We start from the raw sequence: 16,062 nt of genomic DNA, 5'->3' as shown, positions 1-16,062 counted from the left end.
ATCGTATTTCTGGGGGCAGCTAGGTGGCACAGTGGATAAAACACTGACCCTAGATTCAGGAAGATCTGAGTTCAACGCCAGCCTCAGACACTTGACACTAGCTGTGTGACCTTGAGCAAGTCACTTAACCCTCATTGCCCCACCCAAAAAAAAAAAAAAAAGAGTGAGGGAGTCAACTTGTAATTAATTTCACTAGTAGAGAGAACTCCCAGATGTGTAATCTCCCTTTTCCAATGCAGGTAGGCCCCTTTTCTTGCAAGCAAGAGTTTAGCAAGTTGTCTTAGAGCAGTGATGTCTAACTGTAATGAATATGAGCTCCTAAAACACACATAGAGATCCTTAAAGGCACATATTGACTTAGAAAACCACATATTAACAATAACTATGTTGTAATGTATTTTTATTTATTTTATTAAATATTTCCTTATTACACTTTAATCTGGTTCAGGCCACTCAGGAATGTTATGGGCCACAATGCTTTGTTTGACACCTCTGTCCTAGACTACTAATAGTTTAAAGTGTCTTGCTCTTAGTCACCCAGCCAGTATATTATCAAACACAAGATCTAAACCCAGGTCTTCCTGCTTTTGTGTCTAGCACTCCATCCACTATAACACATTGCCTCTCATACAGTGCTTAATAACCCATTTCTAATTTTTAATAAAATGAGTTATATTGATTAACAAATCATTTTGTTTACATTTCTTTTTTTCAGAATAAAGAAAGAGCTCTTAGTTATTATAATCTACTTAATGAATATATCTCGTTAGGCGAGAGGTTCTTATACTCTTCTGAATTTTGAGACTAGTTGCAAAGAAGGAGGGGGGATTTGGAGCATGAGTGCTCGCTATGCCATTTACTAGCTGGGTCACATCAAGCAAATCACTTCAACTGCAAAACATCATTTCCTTATCCTTAAAATGAAGGTGTTGGACAAACTGATCTCTAAGAATCTTCCTGGCACTAACATTCTTCAATATATTTAGTATAATATACCTGGAATATCGCCACACTGGAAGGGTGGCTCAGGGTGATAGAGACAGTGTTAGCCTTCCAAAGTCAGGAACCTGCTTTTGAATTCTAATAATAACATTTTCTGGCTGAATGACATTAGGCAAGTTACTACCCTCATAATCTCTTCCTATTAGTCTCGACTTCCTCCTCTCTAAAATAGATACAGTAGGACCTGTACTACAAGTTCATAGGAATTTTTTGAGGTAATTTCACTGCTTTATTGTAAGAGAGTTACAAAAAAAGTCACAGGAGAAACAAATATTGGGTTTTTAGGGTTTTTCCTTCCTCTATGCTTTTTATTTATTTATTTTTATTTACTTTTTTCAGTTTAAACATTTTTATTTAAATTTTCTGTTCCAATCTCTATCCCTCCTTCCCTCTCTCCCCTCCCCCCTTCCTGAGGCAAGAAACAATCCAATATGGGTTATAGATATATGATCATGCAAAACATCACCATAAAACAAATATTGTTACAACTATCTAAATTATAAAGTGCTTAGCACAGTACCTGGTACATAGCAAAAACTATATAAATGTTAGTAACAGCATCTAAGCTTGTCAATGTTCTGAACCTGGGGTCTGTGAAAGTGTGTGTGTATGTGCAAGGATACGGATATATATGTGCATATGTATACACACACACACACATATATATGTATATACATATATATCTCAATACATAAAATAATTCAATGCTGCATTATACCATTCAATATAAGTATAACATAATATATCAATAACTGCACTTCAATATAAATGGTTTCCTTTGTAATCTTATGAATTTAAAAACACTGTTCTGGGAAGTGGTCCAGAGGTATCATCACACTGCCAAAAGGGTCCATGACTCATAAAAGGTTAAGGACAGCTGACTAAAGAGACTCCCTAGCCCAATGCATTGGTTCACTAATTTTCCCATGAAAGTTAATCAGATGAAATACCACAAGAATAGAAGGATTTAGTCTGCCCTATGACATGATGATGTCCTAACAAGAAAGTCTATTTGATTACAGTTCAGAATGCAGGTCTATAAAGGGCTTTATCCTATACACAAAGCAATCCATTGACCCATAGGAAAGTCTATTTCTATGAAGCAAGTGGATGTGTGAAAGAAGGTGTAGTGGAGAAAGTGCTGAGCCTGAGGCCAGGAAGACCTAAGTTCAAATCCAGCCTCAGACACATAGTAGCTGTGTGACCTTTGGTAAGTCACATAGTAGTCACTATAGAAATGGTTATTCCTTTATTTCTTTCAGAATACCAGCTATTTTTCATGGATATTTGTGATATTTCCAAAATATATATAGTCATGTTGGTTCACAAAAGGCCCATCTTTGGCTATGGAGGCCATTTGTGGTTCTTCTGGGGAGAAAAGGCAGGAACTTTCTAAATTACTATCCCATGATAGGTTTTGAGGGTCCGAGATCAATAGGATAGACTCTGTCTTTTGGTTGGCCTTGCATAAGAACTAGAATAAGGGAAAGCAAAACACAGGGATTAGATGTGACTATCCATTCAACACTGAAATGGGAGCTTGTTCAGAAATGGCATTTCTTGTTGTTTAGACTTTTTTGTCTTGTCTGACTCTTCATGACGCCTTTAGAGGTTTTCTTGGCCAAGATACTGGAGTGGGTTTTTCTTCTCCAAGGAACGGCATTACTCATGCCCCCAAATTAAAAGACAGCAACCCTGCTTCTCTGGCACCATTGTAATATGGAAAGAATATAGGCTCCAGAATCAGATAAAACCTGGGATCAATTTCTGTGTCCAGTGCTTACTACCTGTGGGGCCTTAAGCAATTCACTTAACAACTGAAGATGCCATTTCTCTAATATTTATTATTATCCCTACTGTATATTAAGAGGTTGGACTACACGGCTTCTGAGGACCCTTTCAACTCTATGTGACTCTATGATTTGTTGTAAAGAGATTATAACTCTCTCCCTACCTCAGCCTACTACACAGTGATCGTCTTCCATGTACTCTTTATGTACCTTGTATGGACTTAGTAATTTACATGTCTTCCAACAGAAGATAAATTCCTTGAGAGGCAGTGGCTGTATTTGCCTTTCTTTGTTTCCTGAAGAGAAATGAGTATTTCTATGTACCAAGAACTGAGCTAAGTGTTGTTGGGGCTTTTTTTTTTTTTTACAAATATTATCTCATTTAATCCTTACAACACCCCTCAGAAGTAAATGCTATTATTATCTGAAGCAAAAAAGGTTAAATAACTTGCCCAGGGTCACACAGCTAGGAAATGAAACCAGATTTGAACTCAGGTTTTCCTCAATTGAACTCCAAAGCTCTATCTTCTACAAAGTGCTTGGCACATAGTAAGTGCTTAATACTGACCAACTGACTATTCAGGCAGTAGGGAGATTTATTAAAAAGAAGTTTTAAATTAAATCCTCATGCTGATCAAATGGTGAGGCTTAGTAAAGGAAAAAGAATGCCTTGGAACAATGTACTATGAGAATGAATGTTATGAGCACTGACATACCTTAGAATCATTGAAAAGAAAAAAAAGACAAGGTTAAACTATTAAGTAAAATGTTAAAGAGGGTTTCTATTCTCTATTTAAGAAGGACTGAGCAAATAATGATTGTTCATAATTCTGAGAATAGAAAAGAAATCCCAGGGTCTTTCATCCAATACATATCCCAAAAGAATCCATATAGAACTCTCAGTTCTTTTCATAGAATCAGCACTAGGCCCAGAACATAGTATTAGAGAAGTCAAGGCCTGGTCTACTAGAAATCGCTCCATGAACTTATCATTCTGGTGCTCTGACTTATCAATCTCCAAGCAACTTTGCTGTAGCATAAGACCCCATGGACTATCTAATCTCTGTGTTCACTTCTGTATATTTTCACATGGCCTCAATTTTGCAATGGAAAATACATGTCCATTTGTGTGACTTGGTTTTTGGACTAGTTCCAGGAATCACATTTTGAGAAGTCGTACCCTAAACAAATTCACTTGGCCATTGAACAATTATAAAGCCAAACATAGGGGGCAGCTAGGTGGCACAGTGGATAAAGTATGGGCCTTGGATTCAGAAGGACCTGAGTTCAAATCCAGCCTCAGACACTTGACACTTACTAGTTGTGTGACCCTGGGCAAGTCACTTAACCCTCATTGCCTGCCCCCCCCAAATAAAGCCAAACATAAACATCCAATTTAAATTCTGTTTTTTTTTAAATCACAGAACTACTCAGGGTCAAAAAGAGTCATGTTATATAAGGAAAAAAAGAAACACAAATAAATTAGGTGCCCATTTTGAAATATTCGAAGTCAAATTAATCCATTCCTAAGCAATGGAAAAAGTATATAAGGCGTTGATTTAAAATTTAAGCCAACCAATTAAATACTTTCCTTTAAATTAAAGGAAACACTTACCAGACTTCTAGCGATAGCTCCAAGATCATTTCAGTGACCTAAAAAGAGATAGATTAGCTTTGTGAGGACACTTAAAAGACAAATTTATATCAGATTATTTTAAATTGACTAATAAAAAGTTATATATCTACATGGATCCCCTTAATCACAAATGTTCTATGTATTATTGTGGCTTTTGTGTCTGCTATTGTTTTGTGGGGGAAATTGACTCGGTATAAGTTGAATAACAGCCACTTAGTCTGACATTTGGGCATATCAAATGACAACAGCAAGGTCCTTATCAGAAGACAATGCCTCCCCATTAGTAAGTCAAGATCAGAGCTGGTGGAATCCCCCAAAATAAGAAAGGTGAATGAATGTCTTCTGGGATATGCAGTCTTTGTATGCTGAAGGGAAACCAACTCTGTGATATTATTTTTCTTAGAGGCCCTGTTAGTCTCCCCAGTACAACCATTCTTTGATTGTTCTATGTAATTTATATGTGCCAACGCAAAACAAGAGAAAATATGTATGGACAGAGCCAACTGTTGCTGGCCCCTCAGTCTTTCCAAAACAATCCGATCCTTATACTAGTTAAGAAGATTTCCAGGACAAAAGTTGAAGTAAACACCCAGACAGTTTGGATTCTTTCATTCTTTGTCTTTGTATCCTAAAAGCCTAGCATGGAGCCTGGAATGTAGTAAGTGTTTAATAAATGCTTTTAGACCACTCACTTGATTGACAAGAACTAATTAGAATCCTCTTGCTGTCAGGGATAACCACAAATTTAGAGCTACAGCTTAGGTTCAATGTTCCTGGCACATTTTAAGTATTGAATAAATGATTATTCTTTTTTTCTTTTCCTATGAGGCAATTAGGGTTAAGTGACTTGCCCCGGGTCACACAGCTAGTAAGTGTTAAGTGCCTGAGGCCGGATTTAAACTCAGGTCCTCCTGAATCCATGGCTGTTGCTCTATCCACTGCACCACCTAGTTGCCCCCTTGAATAAATGATTGTTGACTGACTACACAAGCAATGGTGTCCTGACACAAAGTGAAGCCCTATATTCCTGAGTTCTCTTCTTCCTGGAACATACTATTCAGATGGAATTGGGGGTGAGGGGGAATGTACTTCCTGTGAAGCAGAAACAAATTCCTATATAAATAATTTCCCACACATGCACATACATTCCATACTACCTCTCTTGCATTCTTAAGGCACTTAGAATGGTACGTAACTGTATCTCTCCTAACTCTAGATTCTTTATGAAGAAGCCATAGAAGCCTAAAGCACAGACGTTCCACCTTCCCTTGGAATTGCACAAATGTAACGGCAAGTGTACCCACTGCACTCTCAGGAAGAACATTTTGACCCCTGTGTTTCAGGGAAAAAAAATGGAGAATCATAAAAGTAATTCTATAGGCCAATTAAAAATGCATATGTGGGCAGCTAGGTGGCACAGTGGATAAAGCACTGGCCCTAGATTCAGGAGGACCTGAGTTCAAATTTGGCCTCCGACACTTGGCACTTAACTAGCTGTGTGACCCTGGGCAAGTCACTTAACCCTCATTGCCCCGCAAAAAAAAAAAAAATGCATATGGGATTCAATTCAACAAGCATTTAGCAAGGATCTCCTATGTGCATGACATTGTGCTTGGTTTGAGGGATATTAAAAAATACATTTTATCACTTGAATACAAATGTACAAATAATTAGAAAATTCTTCCCAAAGCGGGAGAGTATTAGCAACAAAAGGTATCAGAAAAGGTCTTGTGTAGCAATTTGTGCCTAAACTGAACCAAGAAGAGATCTCAGATTTCTGCGAGGCAGAGTTGAGGAAGAAATGTATCCCAAGCAGGGGAAAGAGCCTTGCAAAGGCACGAAGATAAGAGATGGAATGACATGTAAAGAGAAGAGCAAGTGGGCAGTTGAGCTTCCCACTTATTATATATCATGTTATTATTACATATTACTATAGAAAGGGATAGTGTGAAATGAGTTAGAAACGACTTCAAGAAGGTGTCCATCAATGAGCACATCAATCATTCTATCCCAAAGAGGAGGATCTGATGTGTTTTTAAACTCTACAAAAGATGCCATCCTTTGCCTTGTTAATACATTCAACAAAACCTCTATCATTTCCAACCCAAATTTTGGATAGAGACTGGACCTATGATTTTATCACTTAGAAACATATCTTCTACCACTGCAGGTTGGCATCTTCTTTGCAACTTTTATATTCTTAGACAGCTACCTCATGCACTGAGAGGTTAAGAAACTTGTCCACATGATCAGCATGTGTCAGAGGACTTGAACCTTAGCCTTACAGACTGAAAATACCTTATTAGCTGCCTTTCAGAATTAAAATTCAACTCATTTAAACAAATACTTACTGTACACCTGAGTCCAAACATCTGTGCTTAGCCATAAATTACTCATTACATGAGGGAAGGGAAAACAAGGGAATGGAAATTGACATATAACAACTACTAATACATTAAGAACTTTACAAATATCTTGTTTAATTTAATTCTCACAACCACCTTGTGAAATAGGTGCTGTTATTATTCCCATCTTACAGTTGAGGAAACTAAGGTAAACAGAGGTTAAGTGTCAATACAATATAACATAGCTAGTCAATGTCTGAGGCCCAATTTAATTCAGGTCTCTCCATCACTCTATCCACTATGTCACCGAGCTGACTCTATGATTTTCTCTTCTGAGTGGAAATAATGACTGACATAATCCTCCATATAAGTATACTTATCTAACCTTGATAATAATAGCATTTCAATTTTATAATTTGTTTTTTACAAATTATTTTCCTTATTAATATGTTATCTTTATTTTCTAAATGAGGAAAGTATGTCTCAAAGAAGTTAAGTGAAACTTGAATAGCATGAGGCTAATAAAGTGTCAGAGCTAGAGCTGAATCCAGGTCTTCTAATTCCAAGGTTAGCATACTTTCTACTATACCGAGAGAGAGACAGAGACACAGAGACAGACAGTAAGACAAATATAAATAATATAGATATATGGATATTTGTAGACTTTTATCATTACTCTTTTTGGCAGTGGGAGGAATGGATACCTGTGTAGGATCATGTTAGAGAAAGATGTGTAGAATGTCAAAGAGTAGTGTTGAGGCAGAAGTAAAGGAGCGAAGATGACCGGTTTGGGCACTACCTTAAGATGGAGGTTCTAGGAGGAACTGACTATTCAAAGAAAGGCATTCTGACATGAGAAGGCCACTGGAAACCAGTAGAGAAAGAAAGCCAGAAATTCATGATTAGAGCTGGGAGAAGAGTGAGCCATGAGTTGAAAGAGAAAATTGCAGATGAGACGGTGATTCCTGGGCTAAATGCAAAGAAAAGATTTTGTTTTCTAATATTTTGAACAATATTTTGCTTCATCCCTTTGTTGATTTTAGAGTTCACTGAGGGAGTGAGGGGGTTAGTGCCACTTCTAAAGCAGAACTTCCCAGAACCTCCATCTTAAGGTAGTGCTCAAACCAGTCATCTTCACTCCTTCACTTCTGCCTCAACACTACTTTTGACATTCAGAACATCTTTCCCTAACATGATCCTACACAGGTATCCACCCCTCCCACTTTTCAGTTGTCTTTAGATACCGTATTTCTCCTCCTTCCTTCTTCCCCCAACAATATAAGCTCCTTCAGGGTAGGGATTACCTTACCTTTGGCTTTAGGACAGTGCCTGGAACATAGTAAATTCTCAGTACATTCTTGTTGACTTGATTGTAGTGGAAATACATCCCACCCTTGTGGCTTTTACTCTGATTAACTGGCTCCTTTCTGAAACTTCATTTTAAGGAAAGCACCCAAGCCAGGTAGGTATTCATTCCTTTCTTTGCTCCACATTTAAAAATCCATATGTCTTTCCCTACCATACCTGTGCTTAGGTACCTTTTCCACTCTCGCATTTGCAGTATCCTTTTCTGTGTTGTCATCTCCCTTTAGAAAGTAAGCTTCTTGAGGACAGGGAGTATCTTCAAATATCAACACACACATCCCCCACTACCACCATTACCCAACCAGATTTTCAAGAGTGTCTAGAGGACATTTGAACCACACACACTCATGGCTGATGGAAAAGGAATAAGGATGCATCTGGCACACTGTCTCAGGTACATAGACTAAAAAAAACAGGGGATGGAGCAGGAGGTGGAGGGAAGAAGATAGTGAGATAAATAATTTTCTCTCAAGTTGCTATCCTAGTGGGATGCAAAATATCTCACAATGTGAGAAATTTTATATCATTTCTTCTCATGGATCTTTGTTCCCATCTCTACTCCAGAAAGAAGGGCTTGTCCACAATGCTGGACTCTGATTCTATCACTATCACAGAGTCATGAACTCAGGGAAGTACTAACTATGGTTTCTGCTTCCCCAAGTGATCCTGGTCACTGAATGCACCTATCTCTGAAACATCAGCGTCCAAAGCCACAGTCTTGGCTGCCTTCATCCTCCTGAGGCAAGCTTAGTCATGTGAATTTCAAAATCAGTTGGGTTTAAAAGTAAACATGGATTCCAGAGCATAAAATTTGTGTATTTTCTCTCCTATCCTATGGCTTTTTCCCCTATCTCAAGCAAGGAATCACCAAGAATGCACATAGCAGGCATTTAATAAACGTTACTTGACTGACTGACCCTGGGCAGGTCATTTAAGCTTCATCTGCCTCAATTTCCTTATTTGTAAGATGTAGTAACAGTAACATCTCCTTCCTCAAATTATTGTTTTGTTTTGCAGGGCAATGAGGGATAAGTGATTCAAATGATTGTTTTTGTTTTTTGTTTGGGTTTTTTGTTTGTTTTTGCGGGGCAGTGAGGGTTAAGTGACTTGCCCAGGGTCACAAAGCTAGTAAGTGTCAAGTATCTAAGGCCATATTTGAACTCAGGTCCTCCTGAATCTAGGACTGGTGCTTTATTCACTGCACCACCTAGTTGCCCCCTCAAATTATTGTTGTGAGGATAAAATGACATGGTATTTGTGAGGTATTTTATAAACTTTAAAGCATGATATAAATGCTAGCTATTTTTATCAAGAATTCCCACAAGGGAGGAGAATCAACAACCCTCTTCACCAGGATCATTATAAACCATTTTTGCCACTTTCTCTCAATCATTATCCAAGGGCACAGAGGAAAATGAAAATTCAAAAAGAAAACCTCAAATGGGGTCACAGTCAGACTTGACTAAAACAACTGAACAATAACAACAACAATGGGTTTTATTAGATGGCATCTAAGGTTCTGTCCAAGTCCCAGATTCTATCATTAATATTCTTTCTTAATTTAAAATCATTTCCTCACTCATGTTTCTCAGTGGAAAAGGTGAGAAGCTGGTCCTTGTGTGTGTGTGTGTGTGTGTGTGTGTGTGTGTGTGTGTGTGTGTGTGTGTGTATATATATTTTCCAAACTTTATTTTCTTTCCTCTTCTGGAAAAATATTTGAACCTCCTCCAGGTATTAACTATCTGAAAATTATTCAGCTCTTAACTAGATGACAGAACGCCAAAATTACTGAAGTTTTATAACTGCTTTCATATACCTATCATAAAAGACTTTTTTGGGGGTCCACTTATACAATCCCTAAACAATAACACTAGTCTTTTCTATGACTTAAGTTCTGAACTATGCATCATAACAATATCTTTGTCTTGTTCATATCCTGGTCTTAGATCCTCTATAATACCCTGAAAATCAGTCATAATTCACTTGTTTTCTTTATTTCTTCTCTTTACTGTCTTATTCTCATTAACTTCCTGAAAAGGTAGACAGGAAGTTATCTTTACTCATGAAATATTTTATTTATGTGATCATCCTTAGATTGAGCATACATAGCATTTTCATTCAACCATCACCTTCAAAATTTCCATATATTAGGAAGCCTCTCCCCTACTTCCTATAAGGAAATCACTATATGATTCAGTCTTATTTCTGAATCACAGTTAAACAGCCATGAAGAGAAGAAAATAAACAAGAGGCAGACATTCTGGGACTCAACAGACGTGTATTTTTAAACAATAATACTAGAGGGCATTCTAACACACTTGGCAATGTTAAATTAGTGACTTACTCCCCCATACAGCAGGGAGATATGACTTATTCACCAAATCCAGACTCACTTCATCAAGAAAAGTTGGGGTCACACAGGTCTTCCCTCTGACCAACTTCAAAGGCAGAGTATTTTTTCGGTTCTTTTGAAGTTAATAAAACGTGGTGGTTTCTGCCTTCCTATTTTGCTGCTTTGTTTCAAAAGGGGGAAAAAATAACACAGACTTCTCAAACATACCCTGTTCTGAAATCACAGCTTCTTTAAAGTGGTCTACTGTGACAAACATAATTAACATCTTTTAGAACTTGAACACAGGGCATTTCAGAATGTAATTCCTTGCTATATGATATGCACAGGGAGTGGTTTGACTCAGCTGATGAGTCTGTAGCATAAAATGGCTTTTGAGGTTGTGAGTTGCCATTCAATGGAGATTGTCAAGCAAAAACTAGATGACCACTTATCATATGAGTTATTATAGTGAAGAATCATTCTTGGTATTGGTTGGGTTTAATGGCCCTTGTGATCTTGTCCAATTTGGTGACTATGTGGTTACCTGATTAGATTCTGCAAAACCTTTCCTAAACTGTCCTGTCAGGAGTGATCTCTCCCATTTTCAAATGCTCATAGTTAAGCACTGTGAGAAATACAAAGTCCCTAAGCTGTACAGACTTATAGTTAAGCAATCACTATTTTCTACCTCTTTCATACCATCTTTCTGAATGAACTTGTTTTACATTTTTATTATAACATCATATCCTTCACTCCAACATGTTCTGATCTTTCACTTTCCTCATATTGTTTTCACTAGCCTCAATACACATGGCCTGGCATTCAATGTGCTACCAGTCTAGAATTCTTTATCCTTTGGACCTTTCAGTGTACTTGTCATCTTAATTGTATACCCTGGGTAACCACCATACCCACTTTCTCCTTTAAACTCTTCCCATTCTAATCTATTCTATACACTGTGAGATAAACCTTCCCAAGGCATAAATGTGGTCATGTCACCCAAACACTTAAAAACCTTAAATTACTGTCCATTGCCTACTTTCACCTGGAATCAAAGGTCCAATACAATATGGCACTACTTACCTCACACTATACATATTTCACTCTATCTCATGTCACTCCATTCATTTACCCTATAGTCCAGTTAATCAAGAATACTATCTACCTCCTGAACAAATCACTCACACTATACTGTTTGTGTCTTTCATGATACCTAGACTGCTCCCACTTATTCTCTAAGAAAAATCCTTCCCAAATTAAAGACCCCAGCTCAAATGCCACTTTATACATCCCCATCTGATCTTTACAGCTAAAAGGGATCTCTCCTTCTTCTGAAATCTCAGAGTACATCCTCTGAACATCTCTCATGACCTTAGAATTAAATCTTTGGGGGCAGCTAGGTGGCACAGTGGATAAAGCACTGGCCTTGGATTCAGGAGGACCTGAGTTCAAATCCGGCCTCAGACACTTGACACTTACTAGCTGTATGACCCTGGGCAAGTCATTTAACCCTCAGTGTCCCACAAAAAAAAAAAGAATTAAATCTTTGCATTTTGTTTCCTCTACCTGATTAAGCTTTTCATTGGTATCATAATATCTTTATATCTCCCTCAAGACCAAGCAAATTGCTATACAAGTAACATAGGGTTAATGAACATATGTCCTATTATACTAAGGTAAAGAACTTTAATACTGCTCTAGTGCTTACTCTTCAGTAATGAATTAGATAGCATTTAAGAGTTCCTCAGGTTGAAAAGTTCTTGCTCTTCAAATCAACGTGGTGATTAGCTTTTCCAAACTGAAAAAAAAGCTACCCCACCCCATCAAGGACAAACATTACTCTGTTTCTTAAACTTTTTCCAGATTGATAGGATCTGTCCATCAAAAGGCTCTAGCATTGCTATTGAAAACCCAAATTCATCTCTATTCCATAATGAAATATTAGTGTAACACTTTCATCTATTATGATAACAGACTGGGTTTTTTTTTCCTTTTTTAAGAGTAAATTGGTCAAAAAAACAAAAGAGGAAATTGGTAATGATGTAGGGAAGTTTTCAAGAATAAAATTCTAAGACACAAGCAGAAATAATTCTGATAAAAAAGAAATGGGGATATTTTTCAACAGATTAATATGTCTATATAAGGACCTCATCTATCAACTCAGATTTTTTAAGGAAATTTATAGAAGATAGAAGTAAGGACAAGTAACTGAGAATGCATACAAAAGAATAGGCCACTTCTATAAAAACAGTATCAGTAGTGATAAATACCAGAATGAACTATGGCTAATAATGAATATTAATGACTATTAAAGGAGTTCTACAGTTATATTGGGTTCAAGAGAAGGATTAAGAATCACTCAGGATAGATGTGAAGATTATACTGGCAAATGGTGAGAATACTAAATTATTATTTTCTTTCTGTTGTTTTTTTTAATTATTAAAGGAAAAGGATCATTAGAATGAAAAAGGGGAAAATAGTTAACTAGAAGTAGAAATACAAGATAAGTGATCATATGGTTACATAGCATCAAGCTACCTTAAATGAGTTAAAGTTTCAAGAGTTGGTAAAACTCTATCCTAAGGTAGTGAAGGGGGAAAAAAAAAACCTGAGAAGTATGATTGATAAGTTATAGTAGGGGATATTTGATAGATCTTGATTACTGGGAAAAACTCCATAGTAATCAAAAAGGACAACTATCCTGATTTCAAAAAACACAGAAAAACAGGGGGAGAGAGAGAGAGAGAGAGAGAGAGAGAGAGAGAGAGAGAGAGAGAGAGAGAGGAAAGGAGAGGAGACAGAAATAGAGAGCGAAATGGAGAAATGAAGATAAAAGTGGTAGACTATTAATAAAATTCTAGAACATATTATTGCATGGATTATTTTTTAGTTCTTAGAAAGGGATAATACCACTACTAGGTCTATATACCAAAGAAATCATAAAAAAGGGAAATGACCCATATGTACAAAAATATTTGTAACTGCTCTTTTTGTGGTGGCAAAGAATTGGAAATTGAGGGGATATCCATCAATTGGGGAATGACTAAACAAGTTGTGGTATATGACTGAAATGGAATAATACTGTATTGTAAGAAATCATGAGCAGGCAGATTTCAGAAAAACCTGGAAAGACTTGCATTAATTGATGCTGAGTGAAATGAGCAGAACCAAAAGAACATTGTATACTGTATCAACAATATTGTGTGATTATCAGCTGCAATACAATGATCCAAGACAATGCCAAAAGTCTCATGATGGAAAATGTTCTCCACATCTAGAAAAAGAACTACGGAGTCTGAATGCAGATTGAAGCACACTATTTTCGCTTTTCTTGTGTTTTTGGTATTGTTGTTGTTTCTTTTTTCTTGTGTTTTTGTTCCTTTTGTTCTGATTCTTTCACAACATGACTAATGGGGAAATATGTTTAACATAATTGAAATGAATGACCTATATCAGGTTGCTTTCTGGCTTCAGGAAGGGGGAAGAGAAGGAAAGTAGAGAGAAAAATTTTGAACTCAAAAAACTTATAAAAATGAATTTTGAAGACTATCTTTACATATAATTGGAAAAAATAAAATAGTATTTAAAAAAGAAAGGGATAGAAAAGACTAGTGTTACTTTACATCAAGAACAGATTACCCCAGTTATGGTGACTAAAGGGGTTAAACTTGCAAGAAGAATGGAAAAAAACAGATAATGATGGGAAGAAAGGGGGAGGCTTGTCCAAGAGCTTGCTCACATATACATGAATATTTTTGTCTATTTTAGTCCAGATCTATGATTTCATTGAAATAAGTAAGTTCTGATGAGGAAAATTATAAAATTCCTATAATCAGACATATCACAACCTACTCTGTACCTTAAAATCTTACAATACTGCCTGGTAAGCTAACAGGTTAAGAGATTTGCCTAGGTTCACATAGTCAATATGAATCAGGCAGGATTTGAACCCAGATCTCACAGACTATTAGCCAACTTCCTATCCACTATCACATTGCCTCCTTTTTCCTAAAGAAAAAAGAAAAAAACCTCCACCCCCTTTTGTTATACTAATAACAACAAAGTTAGTTAGCTATTTTTAAAGTACTACATAACTATAACACATATATTTTTGCTCTTGTTGTTATGCCTTTCTCTTGGCTTCCATACTCCAATGGAATTTCCATAATTTGTGCCAATCCTTTAAATTTATTTTTTATTACACACTCCTCATTTTGTGTCATGCTGGTATGACCATTTTGAATCAACTGATTCATTACTTAAAGAAAAACAACAACAACACAGTTTGGCAAATCAAAATTTCAGTTTAAATTTGACAGCAACAGAAAGTTACATGATAGATAGGAGTGAGCTCATAGGTAAAAAAAAAAAAAAAAAGAACCTGGAAAAGTAGGTAAACTGGTCATGTAGAAAGAATGATGGTTAATACATGGATAGCTGGAATGCTCTTCTGTGATCTAGAAGATAATAAACGAACCAAAAGGTTGCCACCATGTGGCATATAAATGATTTATGAAGGAAAAAATGGACAAAAATTGTACCCAATGAATTGTAATCTGTAATCCATTATGTAGTTGAATCAATAAACTGTAATCTGTATTGGTGGAAGGAGTTCATTATCATCAATGAGTTCATTAATCTATCTACTGATGCCATCTAAATCAACTAAGCATCAAGTATGAATTTTTTTGTGTTTTTCATTTTTGTAATGTTTTATGAATAGTTTGATGCCATTGACTAGACAATGAGTGAACTATCAGAGGGGACCTTAGAGATTATCTAATCCAAGCCCATTCACTATTTTTTCCCACAAATTAACCCATTTATTGTTGGACTATGGGCTACAGATATTTGATAGGGAGAAGATTGTACTAGTCTTTCAATTCCTTCAGTCTACTGATGGCAGATGTGACTGTAACTGCAGAGGTGGTATTGTAGGTCCATGGACCTCCAGCTAATGTTTTCATACAGGATCAACAATGCCAGATACCCACAGCCCATCTCTTCATTTTGGTTTTGCCACAGAAGGAGCAAGTATACTTGGCATGCTGGCTAATTTCAATTTTCTTTACCATTTTTCTGAGGGATGCACCATAACGTGTTTCATATTTACCAACTATTCGGAACTTCTTGGTATGTTTAGCCATGTTTCTAGTTACAGGCCCAGAGTTTGGAGAGGCTCCATTCACTTTACTGATAAGAACAGTGAGGGTCAAAAAGAAGTGAGTTTCCCCAGGTCAAATAACTAGCAACTGGAAGAGCCAGAACCACAGCCCAGATCTCTTCACTCCATGCCTTGGGCTTTTCTTTCTGACCATAAGGCTTCAATGATTCCACATTTTCTCGTACTTGTTCTAACTCTCCTTAAAAATCCACCCACTTTATTTCATGTGAAATTCACTACAATCACCTGGGAGGATAGATGTTATCACACTTATTTTAACACATGGAGAACCTAAGGCATGGAGATTTTTAGTGATTGGCCCATGGTCACACATTGCTTGAGATAAGAAAAGACCAAACTTCTCCTTGTTCCTCCCATATCATTCACTATTTCCTCCACTATCCCAACTCACCATTCCAAAAGTTGTT

General features: G+C 36.7%; 1 protein-coding gene and 1 pseudogene across 1 annotated transcript in view; both read right to left on the bottom strand.

The window, feature by feature from the left end:
* Nucleotides 1–16,062, bottom strand: part of PLA2G4A (phospholipase A2 group IVA) — a 169,588-nt gene that overhangs the window by 76,228 nt on the left and 77,298 nt on the right. Inside the window, 1 exon segment of the mRNA XM_043999866.1 lies at nucleotides 4,408–4,445. Coding sequence (XP_043855801.1) covers nucleotides 4,408–4,445 — 38 coding nt within the window.
* LOC122752900 lies at nucleotides 15,342–15,617 on the bottom strand (annotated as a pseudogene).

Source organism: Dromiciops gliroides, chromosome 4, assembly GCF_019393635.1.
Source record: "Dromiciops gliroides isolate mDroGli1 chromosome 4, mDroGli1.pri, whole genome shotgun sequence".
Taxonomy (NCBI): domain Eukaryota; kingdom Metazoa; phylum Chordata; class Mammalia; order Microbiotheria; family Microbiotheriidae; genus Dromiciops; species Dromiciops gliroides.
This window is presented reverse-complemented; position numbering and strand designations above follow the sequence as displayed.